Source organism: Centroberyx affinis, unplaced genomic scaffold (assembly GCF_046629955.1).
Source record: "Centroberyx affinis isolate AG114_WGS23_722 - 3 ecotype Tasmania unplaced genomic scaffold, CSIRO-AGI_Caff_v1 ptg004772l_1, whole genome shotgun sequence".
Taxonomy (NCBI): Eukaryota; Metazoa; Chordata; class Actinopteri; order Beryciformes; family Berycidae; genus Centroberyx; species Centroberyx affinis.
Window position 1 is genome coordinate 120,513 of NW_027282316.1, and position 23,983 is coordinate 144,495.

The 23,983-nt window shown below is 40.8% G+C and overlaps 1 protein-coding gene across 1 annotated transcript in view; it reads right to left on the reverse strand.

The window, feature by feature from the left end:
- Positions 1 to 23,983, reverse strand: part of dgkza (diacylglycerol kinase, zeta a) — a 98,549-nt gene that overhangs the window by 48,963 nt on the left and 25,603 nt on the right. Inside the window, exons 20-24 of the mRNA XM_071545101.1 lie at positions 23,822 to 23,933; positions 22,438 to 22,524; positions 21,800 to 21,912; positions 20,704 to 20,804; positions 15,229 to 15,308 (exon numbers count right to left, since the gene is read on the reverse strand). Coding sequence (XP_071401202.1) covers positions 15,229 to 15,308; positions 20,704 to 20,804; positions 21,800 to 21,912; positions 22,438 to 22,524; positions 23,822 to 23,933 — 493 coding nt within the window. The remainder of the gene's footprint in view (positions 1 to 15,228; positions 15,309 to 20,703; positions 20,805 to 21,799; positions 21,913 to 22,437; positions 22,525 to 23,821; positions 23,934 to 23,983) is intronic.

Here is a 23,983-nt window from a genome sequence, read left to right on the forward strand (position 1 = left end):
CTTTGACCACTCTAGGAATTACAGTCATAATAGTGTTGATATCTTTTTATATTTCATGTAGTCCAGGTGAAATAGGTCAGAAATTGGCCAAATTGTTAATATTTGTGAAAGCGCCAAAATTGGTTTGCGTGTACAGTTTAATGCACTGAACATTTTCAGAATTGGAGCCATCGCAAAAATGGTACCGATCTGCCGTGATCAAAGAATAAAGTAGTGCTAAGGAAAACATCCTAAACTGTTCAGGTCATCATGTAATGGCAAATTCAATTATATTACTCAAAGAAATACAATGAAATTGCAATTTTAAGAGAACTGACGTTGCCGTTTTTCCATATGCCTGCATCTCACAGATAGTAAAATGGCAATGTTCTCAGTTCCCTTAATTAAAATTGTCTCTTCAACAACACTGCGATGGATTTCTGACTCAGTGGTTTTCGAAATTTTGCAGACATTTCTCTGTCTTTTCCTCTTTTCCTTTCTCCCTCTCCCTCATCTTTCTACACCTTTCTTTTCATTTCTCTAGAAATCTCTCCATCATTTCTCCCTAGCACTAAAACAGACATTTAGGCTGTTGCAGCAAGACATCTTTCTCACCCTCTTTCTCCCTCACTCCTTCTCCCTCTTCTCTAGCGCCAATCAGTGGAACGCAGGCCTGACTACCTAAGTTCGACTTAGTTTGAAAAATAAGATAAGAACAGTCTGTTAAACCATTTGGACTTTCCGCCCCTTCCAACACAAAGCTGACACATATGATTACAGTTTGTCAGTTTTACTTAGCTGAGACGAACACAGAGTTCAGGTGACAGTTGTATTTGGGTTCTACAGCCTTCTGTCAGGGTGTTTTCACACCTATAGTTCGTTTGTTCTGGTCCGAATCAGTTGATGAGTTTGTAAACTTGGAGCGTTTTCCCCTTGGTTCGGTTTCTTTTCACACGGAGAAAAATCCAAGCGAACCAAAATGCGTCACTACAAACCACGTGAGAACGTTCACTCCGCTTATTGGTCAGATGTGTCTGGGGCGGGAGCAAGAAAGTAAATACAGAAAGAAGGTCCTGTGGTCTGGACTAGTGCACATTGCTATGCAACATGGAGCAACGGCAGAGTTGGCATTTGCTCACAACTGTTGTAACTATCTGGGCAATATACCAGGCAACACTGTACCAGCAGAATGCAGAATGCACTTCGAGGAAACGTCTTGAAAATGCTATACTGGCTATACCTGCTATACCTGCTATACCTGCTATACCTGCTGTACCTCCTGTACCTGTCTATACCTGCTGTACCTGCTATACCTGCTGTACCTGCTATACCTGCTGTACCTGCTGTACCTGCTGTACCTGCTATACCTGCTGTACCTGCTGTACCTGCTATACCTGCTGTACCTGCTGTACCTGCTATACCTGTCTATACCTGCTATACCTGTCTATACCTGCTATACCTGTCTATACCTGCTATACCTGTCTATACCTGCTATACCTGTCTATACCTGCTATACCTGCTATACCTGCTATACCTGTCTATACCTGCTATACCTGCTATACCTGCTATACCTGGCTACAGGAGCCGCTTAGCTCAAACTTGTGGAGTAAATTGAGTACACCTGGTAGTTGGGTCGGATCGAGGTCGGATCACGTTCCCACCACAAACGAACCGCTCCAGAGTTTGTTTGGGACCGGACCGAGACCACCTCCTCTAAAGGGTCTCGGCGCCAAAGCAGGAAAACTGGTGATGGTACAGGGAGGGAGCAAATTCAAGAGCACTGATTGGCTGGGGAAATGACACTGTCAACTGTCAATCATCCCAATCTCATGCCTCAGCTACATATTGTTTTATCAGTTAGGTTAAACAACAACAAAGCCTCTATTGGCGTATTTTAGAGCAACAACCTGCACCAGCTTACTTTGATATCAACATGCATGATATTGTTGGCACCTCTCTGGACCTCTCTTCTCTTGCCTGACTGTGAAGATGGCCTACTGATTAATAACCAAAGCATTTTGCTGGCCTTATTCATATTTGATTCCTGCCGAGTCAGGGCATAATTATAAGGTGGAAATGCCCACAGGGAAATCAGTCTTTATATTCCAGTCAGTTATTTGCTATGGCTACATGCAGAATATTTTAACATTCTGAGTGAATTCCCTCCGACTGAGGATCCAAAATGAATTGCTTGTATGAATACTAAATAGGGTGATCTGATAAGGTGTGCGTTTACTTGCAGCAGAACATATAACCAGAATAAAAACTACTAGTTCAATAATGGGCATGGAGGCGTCCAGTTGCATCAGGACGTTGCATCACCCGCAGGCCAGTTCTGAAACTTGTTGAAGTCACTTCCTCGAAGTGGATGAACAGGCGCAGAAATATTATGTTTTCCAGCCAAAGAAAGTAGTTTAAAGGAATAGTTTCCATTGACTTCAGTTGTTTTGGAGAAGGCTGCTACCAAGTTGTGCTGGCAACCTCCCTGTGTGTTATATGGACTAACAAACTTCACCTGTGTTTCATTTGGCATGAGGGTGAGTAGATGATGACAGAATTTTCATTTTTGGGTGAACTATTCCTTTAAGCCTTCATGAGCCTCTGATATTCTACTATTGAACAGATTCTCAAAGATTTATGTCAGCCCTTTCAAAAAAAAAAAAAAAAAAATTCTGATTTGGCTATTATTCCGATTATTAATAGAATATTAGGCTCCATGTCAACGCATCATCAATATGTTTGATTATTGTGTAGACATCCTAGTCTGATTTGCCTAATAAGCTTAATGCAACCTTATTGAAACTTTCTGTTCAATTTCTCCATTGATTTGGACATGGAAACCCTTTACCTTGATTGCCGTTATTATTATCATTGTTTTAAATCAGCATGTGTCCAAATGTTAAAGGAAGAAGCTGTGGTGTGTTTCCGTGACAACACTGCGAGCTGTGGCACAAGTTCATGTTACACTACATGAAGGAAACCAACTCTCCCAGTGTAAAGGTGGGCGATCCAATTGGTTCCACTTGATGTTGAGCCATGAGGAGGCGGGGTCTCATCGCCCTGACATGACTATCAAATAATCCACGTCAGTTAGGTTAGTTTTAGTGTACCATGATGGTCTAAATGCAGTTTTAGAGGCTTTTCCACTATGAAGAGAATACATTAATATCGGCACAAAATATTGACTATTGACAGCTTTAATCCAAAGATATCTCTGTCTAGGGCTGGGCGATAATTCAATATTATCGTTTATCGTCTTTCAGAATCATATTGTGATGACATGAAGATATTTTAATATCTTGACACACATTTCTGCTGTCTAAATTGATGATGACAAGCAATTTTTACTTAAAAACTCTCATAAAATGAGGTATGGTAGGAATATTATTTGAATATTTCTGTTTTGTTCGACATCACACCTAACATTACCATTCGGTTCAATGAGATGAACATTAATTTGATTATTTAACGTGATTTTGCATACATGAACCATATTGTGATATATATTGATATCGAGAAAAATCCTTATGATTATCATGATATTGATTTCAACCATATCGCCCAACCCTATCTCTATCTGTATCAGCCTTCAAAAGCCCAGTTGAACCCTAGTGATAAATCACAGTAGTCAGAATATTGTGTGGATGTAAAGACAGTCAGAGTCCAATAGAGGTGACATGAAGTAAACAAGCCAAACGGTGAAGGAGGCGGCGGTACTTTCTTTGAAATTCTCCGAACCCGTCTCTCAGACTGACAGGAAGTCTGGTTGAACTAAACACCTCTCCTCTCTCTCTCTCTCTCTCTCTCTTCCTCTCCGCGTTTGTCTCCACCTATCTCGTCCCCCCGTCTGTCTAGTTCAGCCGCAGAGTCTCGAGCTGAGTGAAATGCCTCCCGGCTCCGACAGCAAAACCTGCAAACACCGAAATCAAACGCTGAACTAATCGGACCGACTCGGCTCTCTTCTTCGCTCCCTCTGCCTTCGCCTCCTTTCTCCTCTCATGTCTCTCTTCCTCCATTCACTCCTGTACTCTTGTGTTGCAGACAAAAACAGTTGAGCAGCTCCACCTCTGTTAAGTTTGTTGTATTCAGGTCAGGGTGTTCTGACGAGACGACACTAGACTAAACTCAATGAAAGTCTTTCTCAACAGTTTCATACGTATATCTGGAATATGGGAATATAAGACCGATGTGGAACGCCTTATCCTAAAGGTGACAATAACAGCTGGGTTGTTGTCCAGAAGCAAAGCATGTCTGTCTCCGGCCACACGTTGTGATTGAGCGGCAGGTGTTCCGTGAGCGCTTTTAACTGCAATACACAAACTTTTACATTATAAGGCTATGATTAGATAGGAGGCTTTTTTTTTCTCCAGCTCAAACAGAAAGCTCAGCTGCAACAGAGGGATGCAGAAAGCAAAAAACATAGACAAGAGAATGTTAGTGATTGAAAATTCTGCCATCATCTACTCCCCCTCATGCCAAATGAAACACAGGTGAAATTTGTTAGTCCATATAACACACAGGGAGGCTGCCAGCACAACTTGGTAGCAGCCTTCTCCAAAACAACTGAAGTCAATGGGGACCTGTTCTTTAGAGTTCCAAAACAAAAACAGCCAAACAATCACACTGTGAATAGAAAGACCTATACACCATTATTTGTTGCAAATCAATCAGCTGTAGTTAAGATTTGCACTAAATGATGGTGTAAATATACTGTAGGTCTTTTTGGAACTCTGAAGAACTGGTCCCCACTGACTTCAGTTGTTTTGGAGAAGGCTGCTATGGAGTTGTGCTGCAGCCTCCCTGTGTGTTATATGGACAAACTTCACCTGTGTTTCAACTGGCATGAGGGGGAGTAGATGATGACAGAATTTTCATTTTTGGGGTGAACTACTCCTTTAATGGAAAAGCTCACTCAAAAATCTAAATTTGGTAATTATCTCGAAAAAGACATCTGGATCTCGGTTGGACTGCCCGATAAAACAAAGGAGAAATGAAATATAAAAACTGAAAATGAACTAGTCGCTCAGACTATTCAACAACCTCCGAATAGAACAAATCACTTCCAATATAAGACAAATCAAGCGCATCGTCTCTTTTCAGGGATACAACAGGTCAGGATACAAGAAACTCACCCACACACACACACACACAAACACGTGCACGCATGCATGTACACACACACACACACACACACACACACACAGTAAGCATACACACATACAAATAAACATATTCAAATACACACAAATTTGCATAATACAGAGGAGTTAGCAAAAAGCACACACACACACACACATATACACACACAAATACGCCCACACAGGTAAACAAAACAGGTTGTATATCCAAGCGGTTACAAAAGTCACAGCGGAGGAGGGGGGGATAACACTACACACACACACACAGAGTAATTCCACACACAGGAATCCTGGATATCAGCTAAAACATGTATATACTGACACATGCACACAACTACACAGTGCCAGCAAAAAGTGCAAGCTTCACACAAACACACTAAAACACTCAAACACACACAAAACAGCTCTGTATAGTCCATGCATCATGAGACACACGGGGGAAACTAACAATCTGTATGGAAACAAAACTGTGTGAGTGCGTGTGTGTGTGTGTGTCTTCAAGTCTCCCATGACAATGTCAATAATTCAATTCTGATGCACCTCAGATAAGTGATGTCATCTCCGGGTGTGTGTGACGGTTTATGTTAGTTTCTCTATGTCCGGTTAGGCGTGTGTGAGAGTGAGTGAGAGAAAGAGTGAGAGAGTAAGAGAGTGTTTCTCAGTACACATAGATATGGATCATCACTTTTAAGTATTGGAACAAATAGCTAAAGTCTGTCTTTTTAAAGCCTAAAGGCCCAAATGCACTGAAAGCGATAATTGACGCTCAATTGATTCTCCTATGGTACATTGCAGGCATCAGATTTGAAATTCCAACACCACAGAACCATTCATTTTCTATACATTTCTATTTGAGTAGCCTATAACATTACGTTACATAAGGCAGGAGGGCACTGTTGTCAGTTGGTTGGCAGTAGAACACCGGTAAAGGCACTGGGGACCAGCCATCTCATTTCATCTTTTATTTTTTCTTCCAGGTGGGTGAAAGTCACATAAAGCACAGCTAATCATAACTCTATACTATGTTAATTAATTGCTGTTGTTAGATTTATGTAGCAAGTTAAGATTTATGACCAGTAGATGTCAGTAAACGTTCATGATAGATGATACGGGGTGGGTCTGTTATGCTAACATAGCTACCAAGGATCTAAGCTTTTATTTTTCTTATTTTTATTATCTGACATGTGACAACACAACGGTTAAGATCTATAGCAGTATAGCTGTTGGTAGTGGTAGTTGTTTTCGTTTAGCATTGCAGAATTACAATTGCTCATAAAGTTTTAAGCTAAGCTAACGGAGCTAACGTCAGCTGTCACCTGTTGCCATAGTAGCAGTAAACAGTCAGTAGTTTGCAGTCAATTATCACAGGTCGTTTTTGGACTTCATTGATGAGCTTCTCCTCGTCCGAGCTTTGGCTGCTCCTCAAGTCGGCTGGCTAACGTTATTTTTATTTTATTTTTTTGGTGGCCGTCTCGTTTGATCAAGCTCTGATGTCAGTTCCCCGCTACATATAACTTCTTCTTCTTTGGTTTTACTGGCGGACTACGCGCACGCACGCGTCAGACGCTTCCAGTGCATTTGGGCCTTAAGAATTGGAACAGATAGCTAAAGTTGGTCTTGTTAAAGCCATAGTATTGGAACAAATAGCTGAAGTCGGTCTTGTTAAAGCCATAGTATTGGAACAAATAGCTGAAGTCAGTCTTGTTAAAGCCATAGTATTGGAACAAATAGCTAAAGTCGGTCTTTTTAAAGCCTAAGAATTGGAACAAATAGCTAAAATTTGTCTTTTTAAAGCCTAAGAATTGGAACAAATAGCTAAATTTGGTCTTTTTAAAGCCTAAGAATTGGAACAAATAGCTAAATTTGGTCTTTTTAAAGCCTAAGTATTGGAACAAATAGCTAAAGTTGGTCTTTTTAAAGCCTAAGAATTCTTCCAGAGAGCTAGTTGGTCTCTTTGAAGCCCAAGTATTCTTTCAGAGAGCTAAAGTTAGTCTTTTTAAAGCCTAAGTAGAAATTTGGAATTGAAAGGAAAGTGCACTCATGACATTACTTTATTGTTTTAATATGGCTCTCGCATCTAAGCTGCAGTAATAAAGCTCGCTTGCTGTGTTGTATGTGTATTGCAGTAATTGCAGTAGGTTTGTGATAGTATCACTGTGCTAAGGAGGCCGTTTCATAATTCAAATAGAGTATGATTTTAATGTTAGGAGAGGGAAAGAAAGAAAGAAAGAAAGAAAGAAAGAAAGCGTTGTCAGGTGTATTCCTGTACTAAAAATTTTTCCACATTAGTGTGCTGATGCTGGTTTAATTATTCATATCTAATGACTACTGGGATGAGCAACCTACCTGTAACATCCTTACCCCATCTCTTTCAATCTCACTTTTAATGTCTTTAATGACTTTCTTTTCATTTTCTTTCCCTCTCTGTTTTGTTATTTCTTCCTCCCAGTCCTCATCAGTTTGCTTGGAGATGTGTTGTCGGTTCATGTTTTTAGGAATTCACCTACCAACATCTACATAACTGCTGAGACACACCAAACCAACTAAATAAATGGCCTAGAAGCACCAATAAGTTAATAACAATATGGTCGCTTTTAACCAATAAATCTGTGAATAGGCATGGCCTTTTCAAATAATTGGCCCTAAGAGACCCACAGTTTGTCCTCTGATCAACAAGCTTGGTACATATGTTCAGCGCTGGTAAGGAACCATGCGTGCGATGGAAATTTAACAAAATCCAAAATGGCCACCTTAGGGTCCATAGACCAATCATACACCAGCATAAAAAACAAAACAAAAACAAACTATTGTTATTGTCTGGTGTACGAGGCACCATGGGGCTCCTACTCTTTATCTACTCTTTCAGAGCATGCTCCTAAAATTGCCATCTGCTATTAGCTGATCTTTGGTACCAGGTGATGTCATTAACTGTTGTACTCTGTAGAAGGTGACATCACCTGGCACCAAAGACCAGCCAATAGCAGATGGCAATTTCAGTAGCATGCTTTTTACCTTTGTTAAAAATATATATATATATATGTCAGGTTTTACACAGATTTGGGTTTGGGGTTTAGTTCCTCTTTAAGGACATAGAATCTAACCTTACACGCAAGCATTTTATAACATCTTAAAACATCATCTCTGGCCTTACAAAGCACTCCATTTCACCCCTATACACCTTTCCACAAGGGGCAAATTATGGGAATTTTGGGTATCACTGAATATATTTAATGTTGACTATGCAATTCTGTAACCCTGACAAATGCTACTGCAGCGAAAATGCATTATCCTTTCATTTGATCAATCCACTTTGATCACATTTTTCACCACAGTTCCCAAGGTGGCATTGTGCTAGTTGCCTGTTTTGTAGGAGCTCTCTGTTTTCTCCCCTTTTTTTGTTATTTCTTCCACTCTGACTAACCTCACAAACATATTTATGTTATTACATTTACACATCCTGCATATATGCTCTTTACTCTGGCCTGAATATTCGTAAATGTCTAAACTGCGGACATCTGTTAACCCGAAAAACTGTTAGGCACCTGGCAGGAATTCTTTCTAGCCAACAGGGACCCTAATGAAGACATATCTTTAATCTTCAATTATTTTACTTGTTATATTTTTATCTTTATACTATTCTTTGCTGCATAGACCCAATATTCCCTTGGGGATCAATAAAGCTAATCTTAATCTTAATCTGGTTAATTTGGTTTAACAATCTTAAAGCCAAACGTCAGTCAAATACCATGGAACTGAAGGTAGGTTTGGACGATCATGATAAACCTCAGAATACACATCAAGGGCTCAAGTATGAGAGTGGATACCAGTGGGAATGCATGAGCTGAAAGGGCTTCAGCATTTGCAGGTAAACGAGATGATGCATTATTCTGTTTTTATACCACTGTCTCCCTACATTATTTTTATTTTGTGCCTCTCTCTCCCTCCTGCCTCTCTCTTTCTCCTCCTCCTCTGTCTGTTTCTCTCCCTCTGTCTCTGTAACAATGAGATGAGAGGGAATATTAAATCAAACAGAAGCCAGATTCTATCAGAAGGAAAACACATTTGATAAGGCATAAGCCTGGCAGACATCAAACGCAGTGTGTGTGTGTGTGTGTGTGTGTATGGCATTCCATGACCATGCTCATTCCCTATCCTACGGAATCAGCACCTCCCTATCCAAGGGTATCAGCACCTGCAACACCAACTGAGCATCAGACCAAGACCTGTAAGATCTGACCAAACCTCCAACATTACACCTGGAATTTATATTGACTTACTATGGAGACGCAGCTGAAACATTGGCTTTACATAGACCTACAATGGAGCTGTCTCCTTGGAAGCGTCTGACATCTGCACGTTTGAAAAATAGCTGCACCCAGCCTCAATAAAAGACTTGTCAAATATACTCCAAAAAGATTCACCTAGTTTGCCAAGACACTTTATGCTGTGATCAGATAGGAGGCTTTTTTCTCCTGCTCAAAAGCAAAGCACAGCTGTGAGCGTCGCCAGTAATAGAGAGAGCAAGAGCTCAAAGGCAGCATTACATCGTTTGACAACAACTTGCAAGATTTCTAATTAGTATTAGCCTGCTAACTTGAAGTAAGAAAGGGGATGACACTTGAAAATAAAAGTGGACAAGAGAAAGATAGCGATTGCTCGTCTTGCTTGATCATCTCATCCAAGAGCTCTGCCTAGATAGAGGCCGTTTCAAGAGCCATTTTCACATGGATGAATGTGTGGCATGGTTAAAGCTGAGACATGTTCAACTTGGAGTCCAGGGCAGTGCCACAATTGCATCCAAAACGCCAGCCACATGGTTTGGAGGATGCGCACGCCTGCGACAACCAAACCATTGGCAATAACTGAAACCAGACTAAGGGTGTTTTCACACCTATAGTTCGTTTGCTCTGGTCCGAATCAGTTGATGAGTTTGTAAGCTTGGAGTGTTTTCCCCTTGGGTCGGTATCTTTTCACACGGAGAAAAATCCAAGCGAACCAAAATGCGTCACTACAAACCACGTGAGAACGTTCACTCCGCTTATTGGTCAGATGTGTCTGGGGCGGGAGCAAGAAAGTAAATACAGGAAGAAGGTCCTGTGGTCTGGACTAGTGCACATTGCTATGCAACATGGAGCAACAGTAGAGTTGGCATTTGCTCATAACCGTTGTAATTATCTGGGCAATATACCAGGCAACACTGTACCAGCAGAATGCAGAATGCACTTCGAGGAAACGTCTTGGAAATGCTATACTGGCTATACCTGCTATACCTGCTATACCTGCTATACCTGCTATACCTGGCTATACCTGCTATACCTGCTATACCTGCTATACCTGCTATACCTGGCTATACCTGCTATACCTGCTCTACCTGCTATACCTGGCTATACCTGCTATACCTATAAGCGAACCACTCCAGAGTTTGTTTGGGACCAGACCGAGACCACCTCCTCTAAAGGGTCTCGGTGCGGTTGTTTCGGTCCGCACCCGAGTGCGATTACTGTGTTCACACCTGCCCAAACGAATCGCACCAAGGGGGAAAACGAACCAGAGTCCGATGTAACCGGACTAAAAGCCCAGGTGTGAAAACGCCCTAAGAGTCTAACAGCCCCGCGATGTTGAATTTTGTGGAAGCATCCCTGCTGGGAATCGAACTCAGGTCTCCTGATTGAGAGTCTGCAGTCTAACTCCCTGCGGGCCACATGACCCACGTGGTGAACAGAGCGACCGACCAACCGACAATACCATCCATAGAGCCCCTGCTGTCTAGTCATCTGATTGACAAGGCTGAAGCTGCTCAATAGACTATGAATAGGATACTGACTGTGGACGCATACATTTATCATTTGAGCTCTTACACCCTAGTGAGCTTTATCTATTGGTTCAGAACTGTTAGCAGGGCAGGAATATAAAGCTCATTTAGGTGAAATGCAAGGTTCCACGAAGTCACTGCTGTATCCATACTGGCCATTTTTAGCTTAATTTAACTCATTCTGTTTTGCACAAATATTTAACCTTAGTCAGATAACAAGAACAGCTAATAGATAGTAAAAGTCTGGGTTTTCTCCAAACTGCCAATAAAAATAATAAATTATAGAGTAAATTTATTGACAACCTCTCCCCTTTGAATGCAGCCAATTAGAAGACTCAATTTCCTTTATTTGATAGCTGTCAGTGGAGAGTGATGGGAAAGGCAAGAGAGAGAGTGGGGCGACATGCAACAAAGGTCCTGGGCTGGATTCAAACCCAGGACATTGCGATTACATGGTACGCACCTTCACTAACTCAGCCATCAGGACACCCTGAGACTTAAAGAAATAAATTCCCCCATTTACTGAGAATAGCGAGATGAGAAATTCGGCAGCAGGTCACAGTGAGACCTCTCTGGTACGGTGTGTTCTTCAATCATGAAGCCATTGGCATACTCTCACAATAATTAGAAAATAGGGTCATTTCACAGGATCTCAAAGTTTTTAAAGTAGTTCCCCACTTTAAGTCAGGGGACCCAAGATCCTTTAATAACTATTGCTCTATCTCTGTGCTGCCCTGCTTTTCAATAATTCTAGAAAAGACAGTGTACAATTTTACTGTATTTCCTCTAATAGTGGCCGGTAAAAGCTGGGTCTCTGATTATGGCCGGGGCCGTGGTCGACACAAACAAATAAAGGCCGGCCCCAAATACAGGCCGGGGAAAAAAACAAAGGAAAAAACAACAGTGGATACCGGTAAACTCCTGGTGCCTGTTATATAATGTAACTGTAGTTTGTAGTAACGTACAAGTGCCACAAGATGGCAGTATGCCACAAGACGGCTCGGCCGGCGGAAGTCTCTGGAGCGTGCCGTCGTCGATTACCGTAATTATCGGTAATGCATCGCAGTAACAAAAAAACGGCTACCTAACGAACCCCAACAGAAGCAGATCAGAAAACAAGGAGGCTTCGTACTAAAATATGAGCAAATATACTTATCAAACAGAGGGAATTAGAAATAAAGGCCTGTCTCTAATATAAGCCTGCTTCCAATAAAGGCCTGGTACCCTCTGCAGTTGAGGTAAATAAAGGCCCTGGCCAATATCAGAGGAAATACGGTATTTAAGTATCTGAATGTGAATGATCATCATTGGGGCTTTAGGACGAACTATTCCACAGATATGACTGTCCTACAAGTGTTGATAAAATTAACGGGATAGTTCGGTATTTTGAACCCTGGGGCCAAATAACATGTTTTCCGTCATGATCCCTATTAGTAGAAACCAGAACTTCCCTAGCCGCCTACTCTACTGCAATAGAAACCTAGAGTAAAAATATTTTTAATGCATTATATTTTATGTTTACCAGAATCACCATTATCTCCATGTGCTGCTGAGTCTAAGAGGCTGTATTTTCTTAGGTCCTTGTTGAACTGTCATATCTGAAATGCCTGTGGTAGTAACCTTTATAGTAAGTTACTGTTCCTGCTGACACTAGTTTTCACTGCAGTTGCATTGGGTTTTTTTTGTTTCATATTCTCTACAATTCAAGTTGCTTGTGGAAGCGTTTGGCTGGAAGATTCATTTCAAGTTCCCTGGTTTCCTGATAAGTTAAGCTGTGTCATTGTACAACATTAGAATGTTTGATTTAGGTTTTGCATATTGTTTATTGTAGGTGGGTTAAAGTTTGGGTTAATCCTTTGTTGAGGGTGATTAGTGTATGTTAGCTATAACATTAGTCGTAGTGAGCTATTATTAGTGATTTGATTTTATTACATTAATTGCCAAGATGAAGTTGAAACTGTACAACAAATGCATTTTAAAAATGTTCAACATTTTACTGCTCTGACCTCATTGAGTCAAATGCTGCTGTCATTGACGCCCTGCCTCATAAAGCCAAAAGGAAGATTGGGGATTCACATTCAGAGGACTTGGTATAGAGCCAGTCAGTGTGACATGATCAAGCAAAATTAAGAGTTCAAAGACATTTTTTTTTTTTTTTCATTTTTGGTTGTTTTAATGGCGGTTAAAAGCTGCCTTAGGATGTCTTTATGATGATAACAAATTGGACAGAAGATGCCTTTTCTTGCTTTTTCACTTTTAAATACTAAAATGTATAATTCGATCACATTTATAAAACAGTTTTTGTGTGTGTATCAGTGTGTGAGTGTATGTGTGTTGTGTAATCCAACGCTGACCCCCACTGTGTACTTTGCAACCCCTCGAGTGCAGTATCTGTTCTGTTTATGTGCGTGGGTGTCTGTTTGTTTAGACCGGTGCTTGTATGTGTGTGTGTGTCCTGCATGTGTGTGTGAGTGTTGGCAGAATTTAAAGCAGTAGTTCATTTCGGTGGAACATTTAGAGTGCTCGGTACAGGAGTTCCTCAGCTGTCAACCACTAACACTGGCTGTCCTGGTAATCAGTACTGGTGTCATGTGGGACCGTGTAGATTAGTTGAAACTCTGCTTCAGCATTCTGGTTTTTATTCCATCATGCTGCATTTTAATCCTCTAGCGCCAGGCTTGGCAGCAGCAACACCAGTGTCTTCTTTAGGGAATCTAGCTTTTTCGAAACATTTTGGTCAGATACCATTGGTCACAAATACCCAAATAAATTATTCGTGCCACCTCTAATTTTTTTTTTTGGGGGGGGGGGATTCTGTTGCCATGACCGTGGCCTACTTTTGCGGTGCAGTCACACCGGTAGATTCCTCGGACGCCCCGCAGGCATCCCATAATGAAGTGCTCAAAGCTCTCGGATGCAGTGACCTTGAGTTTGGCAGCTATGAGGAAGTATGGTGAGACAGACGGCGGCTCGGTCGAAGAGATGGAATTCTTGTTTTGGAGGCCAGTGGCTTGCTCAAGTTGGACAATTTGAACTTTGGCTCAATTTGCACCTGCTACAGCACTGATTCTCAACCTTTTTCATATCAAAGACCCCTAATTTAGTCCACATTAAAACCACGGACCCCTATTTGATGAGATTTTGTCTCTCAGACTCAAATCTGAGAATATTTTTATTGTTCGTTATGATGTTGTCCAGAATTCCATGATTGTAGGTAGGGCTGGGCGATATGGTTGAAATCAATAACATGATAATCATAAGGATTTTTCTCGATATCGATATATATCACGATATAGTTCATGTATGCAAAATCACATTAAATAATCAAATTAATGTTCATCTCATTGAACCGAATGGTAATGTTAGGTGTGATGTCAAACAAAACAGAAATATTCAAATAATATTCCTATAACATACCTCATTTTATGAGAGTTTTTAAGTAAAATTTGCTTGTCATCATCAATTCAGACAGCAGAAATGTGTCACGATATTAAAATATCTTCATATCATCACGATATGATTCCACTGAAAGACGATAAACGATAATTTTGAATTATCGCCCAGCCCTAATTGTAGGTAGAGAGATAACAGTGAACCTATGATGAAAACAGTCATTCTTCTACATTCTCTAATTGTGTTCACTTCTTGTAGAAGAAATAATGGTGAAGTTTAACAATTCATCAATTTGCTGGGGACCCCCTGGAGCCCCCTCAAGGACCCCTGGTGGTCCCCGGACCCCACGTTGAGAACCACTGGCCTGCAGCAAAGTTGCCTCCATCTCCGTTTGCCTCCTTCCATTGACTTTACATGCATTCTGTTGCTATTTTCCATGAAGTTTTGCCTGTTTGTACTGATTGCTGCTGAAAGATAACGCAAAAGATCTGACAGCTAATCAACTCCCGTAAGATGAGCGCAGAAAATGTCGGACCAAAGTGAAGTGTTGCGTTCGAGGGGCGTGGTAGCTCTCAGTTCCCCGTGTGCCTCCCGAGTCAAACAGAAATCACACGACCAAACTCCGTCGGCGTCAAACTACCAACCTTCAGCGCCAAGCATCGGAACGAGGGATGGACAGAGGAGAAATCCTAGAGAGGAAGACGTGAGTCGAGGGAGAGTAGAGGAGAGCGGTCCGAACATCATCGACCACAAACACACACACACACACACACACACACACACACACACTCTCTCCTCCTGCCTTGCATCGCTGCCCTTCCGTCCAGCGCCACAGCGAAAAACATGCCCTCCCTACCCTTCCCTCCCTCCATCTCCCCCCCCCTTCCTCCTCTCCTCCTTCCTTACCTCCTGGAGCCGCTGGATGTGTTCTCGGCAGGTTTCCAGGTCGCTGTCGCCGGGAACCACGATCAGGCCCACGGGGATGGCTGCAAATACAGAGGAGCAAGACAATTATCCAACGGCGCTTTGATGTCTACTCATATCAGCAGCAGCATGCCAACGGAAACTAGTCAAAAAAGGTGTTTTAATATCAATAAATCATTACTGAATTCATTTTGAGACATGAGTTTAATTATCATAAACCAAAAAAACGCAATCGCCAAGAAGTCTGGCCTCTACATTGCATTTGACATTGTGTGCTATTGGTCCACATTAGAGCCACGGACCTCCATTTGATGAGATTTTGTCTCTCTGAGCCGAATATGAGAATATTTTCAATGTTAGATATGATTTTGTCCAGAATTCCATGACTATCTGTATTGTAGTTAGAGAGATAACAGAGAAACTATGATCAAAACAGTCATTCTTCTACATTCTCTAATTGTGTTAACTTCTTAAAATAAATGTAAATGAGTTAATGGTGAAGTTTATTCATCAGTTTGCTGGGGACCCCCTCAAGGACCCGTGGTGGTCCCCGGACCCCACGTTGAGAACCGCTGCTCCAGACTGCTTGTCGTAGTTTACTGCTTATTTGTCATTTTGAGATGTAGATAAAGCTGCAATAAGGGCGATTTTTTCAAACAGATCATAATATAGCTGCGGGGGGGTGTGGATCAATACCAATGAGTCAACAATTACTTGGCCAGGTGCTGAGATTTCTGGCTTTCAACACTCACTTTCCAGCCCGTGCTCCGTTTTTGGAACTAAAAGCTCCATACCCTTTGGAGTGGGCGTTCCCACCCACCCACCCACCGCAACACATATCAGCTACAAAGGCTAAAAAGCATCGTTCTCAAGCCAAAAAGCAAAAGACAAAGCAGTGTTATTATTCCAGTATTCAGCATGGTGATATATTGCTTTTTCACTAGACGCTTCTGTTGGATCTCTGCTCTAATTAGCTAAAAAAAAAAAAAGTGTCAATTACAGGCCAACAAGCTGTGCCTGTTGACGTCGTTGGTCATCCATGTAAATCTTCTTTCATGTAAATTCTAAGTAATGAGAATATAATGCTAATGGTTGTCAGGCTGACATTTCATGGAAAAAGCTACAAAAGTCACTCTGACTCACATTTGCTCATTATTTTATCTCATTTTCAGGTTAAAGCTATAGTAAGTAAAGGTCACTAAGTTAAGGGTTAGTTAATGCTTAATAAGCATTACCTAACGCTTAATTAACAGTTAACTAATGTGTCTGGTAATCATTTACTAATGGTGTTCATGTTAACTAAGGTATTCATTTATACATTATTTAATAGTCATCTTTATAAACTATTAAATAATGTATAAATTATACCTTAGTTCAGTAATTCTCAACCTTTTTCATATCAAGGACCCCTAATTTAGTCCACATTAGAGCCACGGACCCTCATTTGGACAGTCCACCATTGAGATTTTGTCTCTTCGACCCAAATCTGAGAATATTTTTATTGTTAGATATGATTTTGTCCAGAATTCCATGACTATCTGTATTGTAGGTAGAGAGATACCAGAGAAACTATGATCAAAACAGTCATTCTTCTACATTCTCTAATTGTGTTCACTTCTTGTGAATTAAATAATGGTGAAGTTTAACAATTCATCAATTTCCTGGGTACCCCCTGGAACACCCTCAAGGACCCCTGGTGGTCCCCGGACCCCACGTTGAGAACCACTGCCTTAGTTAACATGAACACGATTAGTAAATTACACATTAGTTAACTGTTAATTAAGGGTTAGTTAATGCTTATTAAGCATTAACTAACCCTTAACTTAGTGAGCCTTATTGTAAAGTGTTACCAAGTAAGTGGAGTAGTGTGTGAGTGAGTTTCTGCTTCTGTTTCCCATAGGAACCCTCTCAAACTTGGGGAAAACTTTCTCAAAACACAGCATCTCGACATTTAACAAGCCACACGCTGTAGCTTCTTTTTTTTTTTTTCCACCGTTTTTGTAGATCAGATGCTCTTTCCATGCGATGAGAAAAACCGCAGAGAGTCTGATGAGATCCAACATTAAAAGAGCAGCTCCCCGGCGACGACCGCCGGACTTTCTTTTAACATGGTACGTGTTTGTTCCAATGCTTTATGAATGACATGCCGAGCGCGAGAGGGAGGGAGAGAGAGAGAGAGAGAGAGAGAGTTGTTTCTGACATTGTAGAGGTGAAGTAATCACTGCAGCCTCTTGGATGAAAATTACAGGTTTAGAGACTCTTGGATGCTCGTGATTGCATCCTCCTATAATACAGTAGCATGGAAAGAACTCGTCATTATAGAGAATCCTGTGATGAAAAGTCGAAAAATGAATCTCCAACATTTCAGGTTAGAATATAGTGCTGCTATGAGAGAAATAGTGCTGAGATGACGCAGATACCTCATCGAATCTGGGTAATATGATAAAACCAATCGAAAATTGTAACAACACACATCTGGATTAAAATGAATAATAATCTAAAGTGTGATTATGAATTCAATTTGTGTGTAGGCTATATTTCCTCCCTGGGATTGCCATTTTACAATCAAAGATTTTGGAAAATCTCCATAAAAAGATCAGATATCACCAGAGACAGTACAGTAAACAGAAATCCAAACACACATAGAAACAAAAAGAAATGCACATCTACACACACACACTTGTAAATATTTTTTTTTGTCAAAGGTAACAGCGCCACTCTGTGGTGAACATCGGAACTGACATAAAAACGCAGATACACCCAATTAACTGTGTGTGTGTGTGTGTGTGTGTGTGTGTGTGTGTGTGTGTGTCCTGTGGTCTGCGAAGCCAGTGAGTATAATTGCTCTGGAGAACGAGAGAGAGACAGAGACAGAGAGAAAGAGAAAGAGAGAGGCAAGTTTTCGACGTATTCTTAAAACGTCAACATGATAACAAGCACTGGCCACAGCGTGGGTGTCTGTGTGTGTGTGTGTGTGTGTGTGTGTGTGCCTTAATCAAAGACATCAAGGGCAGTGGCTTCAGACACACACACACACACACGCATGCTGACAGACAGTACCAGCGAGCCTCAAGCGAAGTGCAGCTTCACACTGAGCTTCACTGCTGTTTCACTTTCATGTGAACACACACACACACACACACACACACACACACACACTATGCCAGCGACAAGTCGGAGGAGTCGAGAGGAGTGACTAAAACATAAGGTGGAAAAACACAACTTCTCTAACTTTTAGGCGTCTGCTCAACTTTCTAAATCGCCATTTGATGAGATTTTGTCTCTCGGACCCAAATCTGAGAATATTTGTATTGTTAGATATGATTTTGTCCAGAATTCCATGACTATCTGTATTGTAGGTAGAGAGATAACAGAGAAACTATGATCAAAACAGTCTCTAATTGTGTTAACTTCTTGTAAATTATGCTGAAGTTTAACAATTCATCGATTTGCCAGGGACCCCCTGGAACCCCCTCAAGGACCCCTGGTGGTCCCCGGACCCCATGTTGAGAACCGCCGTCGGGCGAGACTAGGCTATTCGTTGGGTTCGTTCGATCCGCGTGTCACTCTGCTGAACAAATGCTGAACTTCAACATGGAATTCTCTGTTTCTAAGATTTTCGATTTTTGACTTTAACAGCAAAATTGAACCTTTGAGTGTCTGTTTTTCACATTGCGCTGGAACGGAGATCAGATGTATGGATGTATGGACTATTATTCTGTATATTAACAGTCTACAGCGGAGTTTTTACCGGCTGGCTTGATGCATTTGGGACAGAGGGACCGCGGTAAGTCAAAACAAACACACACAATCTATACATTTATATCATATTGCCGTTTATTTCCATGCACATGCGCGAGCTCTGTCCACCTGACAGCCCTCTGTTCTGTCGGCGGAAAGAGAGACACAGAAGCATGGAGGTTTTCAGAGAAATACGAAGATTTACAAAGAAAAAGAAAAAAAAACCTATAAATAACCGCCTCGCGGTTGTATGCCTCCGCCAATAAACTTTGTTTTATCATTGCAAGGACAGTCTTTATTTATTGAACACATATAATTAATGTGATTATTAGGTCAACTTAAAGGATTTTGGTGTCTGCAAAAGTAAGTGACAGCACTTCCACCGTTTTTGTAGAATGACCCAAGATCATTTTCTCAGCTACAGTGGTAAGCTAAACATTATGATGTCACAGTGAAGTTGACCTTTGAACTTTAGAAAATTCATCACTTCATCATTTTATCCTTTCATTTTAGCGGAATTTTGTCATAATTAGCGTATGAATTCTTGAGTTATGGCCAAAAACGTCTTTTGTGAGGTCACAGTGACCTTTGACCTTTGACCACCAAATTCTAATCAGTTCATCCTTGAGTCCACGTGGACGTTTGTGCCAAATTTGAAGAAATTCCCTCCAGGCGTTCCTGAGATATCGCGTTCATGAGAATGGGACGGACGGACGGACATAAAAACGGCATAAAAACAAAAAAAAAGGGTGCGACCAAATCATGTGCTGGTACCAACTGAGAAAGCGGAAAAGTCAGTCTGGAGCCCTGCCTTCGAGGTTTGGAGTGGGTCACATTTGCACTTCAGATGAAAGAAAACGCAAACGTTAAGACACTGACACCTTGAGGCCAATCGGGCCAGTCCCAGCTCTGCTTCCAGCGTACCTCGAGGAACATACATCCTATAAGAGCGATCGTTTTCGCATTGAACCGAACTGAATTGGCTGAGCGCTAAGTGGGAGGAGAGGTGCAGTCGGGGCCGAGGGATTAGGAGGATTTGCGCTCACATCAAAAAGCGCACGGTGCAGAGCGCGGGCGTTACCAAGCAGAGCGTGCGCGAACACATTCTGCTACAATGAGACCTTCTTTTTGGCCAATTTGACATCGATATCCGTTCCTCGAGCAGGGAAAAAAAATAAGATATACTATTTCATTCCGGCTATATACACACGTGGCTGCGGTGTGAATGATAGCCATTCAACACAGAGCTGCCGGTATGTGCCGTGACACATGGGAGAAATGTCTTGATGCGTTTTATTTCTTTAACAAGTCTGCCAATTTTTCCTCGACATCACAAATTAAATGATTCAGTATTGTTCTCATTTTTCAGTCTGATGTTTGGTTCAGTTGCAATTGGGCAATAAGCCATTTGGAAGAAAGACGAAGAGAGTTTTTTCAGTCCGATTTGTATGTTTATTGCTATGTATTTATTTATTTTTTTTCAATTTTCTATTTTTTGCTCTTTTTTTTCAATTTGTGTCAGGTATGTTAATAGGTGTTTTTTTGTCAAAATGCGAAAAACATTTCAATAAGAGCACAAATAAAAAAAAGAAAAATCATATATAATTTTTCAAACCGTCAGTCACGATGTACAGCAATGGCAAAGGTGGTTGGCACCGTTGCATTATATGTATGCGTGGGCTGTGTGTGTGTGTGTGTGTGTGTGTGTGTACATACATGCTTGTCGTAGCTTGTCCTTGTCATAATGCAGAGCCTCATAGTCAGTCATACTGATCCGGCTGACTCTGATCCTCAGCCTCTCTGGAACTGGCTGCTGGCTGAGAGGCAGACAAAGACACAGAAAGAGAATTATAGGCTACATAATGCATTTGAATATTTAATCAGACAATCATATTTGTTTTGTTCACTTTGTATACTTTACTTTTACTGTAATTACCAGCTTTTTTTGTTACCATTCTCTTTCTTTTTCCTTTTATCTACTATTTCCCCCTCTATATGCTTTGGCAACAGAAATGTATTTACATGGCATGCCAATAAAGCAAAAGCAAGTTGAAACTCAAACTTGAGAGAGAAAGAAAGAAAGAAAGAAAGAAAGAGAGAAAGAAAGAGAGAGAGAGTGAGGAGAAAGAATCATAAGCATGAAAATGAATGGCAACACTTTATAACAATCCAATTCATCATTTTTTAACAGTCAATTATGTTATGGTTAGCTATCAAATAATTATTTTTGGCTTTTAAAAGTTTGCTAAGGATTAGTAAATGCTATAAACAGTGCTATTTGATTAATTCTTTAGTTAATTTAATTTAATTAACAGTTAACTAATGTGTAATTTACTAATGGTGTTCATGTTAACTGAGGTATTAATTTATACATTATTTAATAGTTTATAAAGATGACTATTAAATAATGTATAAATTAATACCTTAGTTTGAACACCATTAGTAAATGATTACAAGACACATTAGTTGTTAATTAAGGGTTGTTTAATGCTTATTAAGCATTAACTCAATAACCCTTATTGTAAAGTGTTACCACAAATTGTTTATTTGATAGTTAACAATAAATTAATACTTAACTAATGGTAAATAATGATACATAGTTATTAGAAATGACTACCAAATTAATTCCTAAATGTTTTATCTTGTCCAGTAAGCTGACTGAGGAGTCAGAAACTAGTGAGGTCTGCTGGGAGGGGGAGCCAGCCTGCGGTACTGTAGCAGATGGTCAGTCATGCTGCAGCCCATCGCTCTTTCTGTGTGTGTGTGTGTGTGTGTGTGTGTGTGTGTGTGTGTGTGTGTGTGTGTAACGTACTCATTAAGGTGTGGCAGTGAGGTCCGTCGTTTCGTTTTCTGAACCATGTTGGCCTGGTTTCTGAGGCTGATGTGGATCACAGAGGGAGCCAGTCTGCACGGTTCACCATCCACCTGCAAGTACAGTCAGGCAATTAATCAATCAATCAATCAATCAATCAATCAATCAATCAATCACATGGGGGTTAGAGTAGTCTAAAGGTCAGGTCAGCCTAAAGGTGGCTTATGACCAGCAGGCTTGGGCAATATCTTAAATTTAATATTGCGATACTGCCCCGCCAAAATATCGCGATATATGATATATATATATTTATTTTCTTTCTATTTTTTTCTGGGTTTTTTGGGGAGGGATATTTTAATTTATTTCATCCAAATGACATCAAATTTCTAGGCTATAATAATACTAATTATAGAAATTTGATCTTATGTTTCAAGCATTGGAGGAAACCATTGGGTATAATTTTGCTCATTCCTGCTATTTCCAGAAAAACAGGTGGATTGTGGAAAAGGGAACACACCACAATTGAAAACAAACACATTTTTCACTTCAAGAGAAGAGAAGAGAAGAGAAGAGAAGAGAAGAGAAGAGAAGAGAAGAGAAGAGAAGAGAAGAGAAGAGAAGAGAAGAGTATACTGTACCTGGACTGGGAGAGGTTTTGTGGTGGTGAGGGTGACTTCTCTACACTGGTTCAACCTCTCTCCATGGCCTCCAACCTGGAGAGTGGCCTACAGACAGACAGGTAACAGACAGACAGACAGGTAACAGACAGACAGACAGGTAACAGACAGACAGACAGACAGACAGACAGACAGGTAACAGACAGACAGACTCTTTACAAGCTCTCACTTTGTTCCAGTTACTAAACTGTATACTTTATGACAAGTTTAAAATCATGTTGGTCCACGGTGCTTTTATGTTGAAATCTGCAATAGAACTTCAACACATGAACTCTTTGTCAACAGAACTTGTATTTTTATGTATTTATGTGACTTTTATTGTCTTTTATGTTTCTATTGTGAGCAGCGGCGCTTTTTTTGTTGTCTAAGACAGAGTTCCCCTTGGGCACTAAAGTTTACCTCATCTTATCCAACTCTGACATTTATGTCAGATGCTCATTCATGCAGCTATTATGAAATCCTCTGAATGTGTTACACGTTTCTGTCTGTCATTTATAGAGTACGTCAAAGTAAGAGGCTGGCCTACTCTTAAAATGTCAAAGTCCAAGGAAAGCATAAGGGAATACTGTCTGCAGGTAGACTGATACAGAGCATGGTAGGGTTGGGCGGAATATTACTGGAAAATGTTCAAGGTATCATATTCAATACCGTTTTCTATTAGAATACCACATTATTCTTGTGCTTATTAAATCTTGTGAGTAACAGTGTCACTAGCAGTTGCAGCCAACTCGCTAATTACACTGTTATCCCCTCAGCGTCAGCTAACTTCGAAACTTTAAGAAAGGATGGAAACGCAGCGATCAAATGAAGAGCGCTCGGCACTGATGTTCAAAGTCGCACAAAAATATTTCCCGCTTCAGTGCAGCAGGGAACGTACGGATCCAATTTAACACACCATAAGACAAAGTCAACACGCTTGTCTATTTGGCCAGAAACTGGAGGTAGCAGCCTATTAGACTGTTTTATGTGCTTGTTCTTTTTGTTAGAGTAATAAGACTTCTCAGTCAGAGCCCCATTATATTTGGCCATGTTTAGGCTCGGGCTATTTCCATCACATCAGAGCAAATTCCATGAACCTTGTTTCTGTGTGATGTCAGTCATCTTGTTTTATCCAAGCTAGACTAGATTCACTAAAAATGTATGTGATTTAAAAAAAAATATTTCTGTTTTGGCAGAATTTGGCATCTACAATGCTATAAACAAGGCATTATCCCCAGGACTTTATTGTCATGATACTATGATAAAATCATATATCCTGGTAAAATATGGAGAAAATATGGTGACATGAAAAATCGCCCAACCCTAGAACCACGGTAACCATGGTACAGAGTCTGGGGTCCCATACCAGTGATGTCATGGTGAATCCGATGACCTCGATGTATCCGTCGTCATGACGCTGAGGTTCGAAGTCGTGATGGTCACCGGGGTTTCCCCATGGCGTAGTGCCTGCACAGTACCTGGAAACACAAAACACACACACCGCCTTCATCATAATCATCGTCATCAT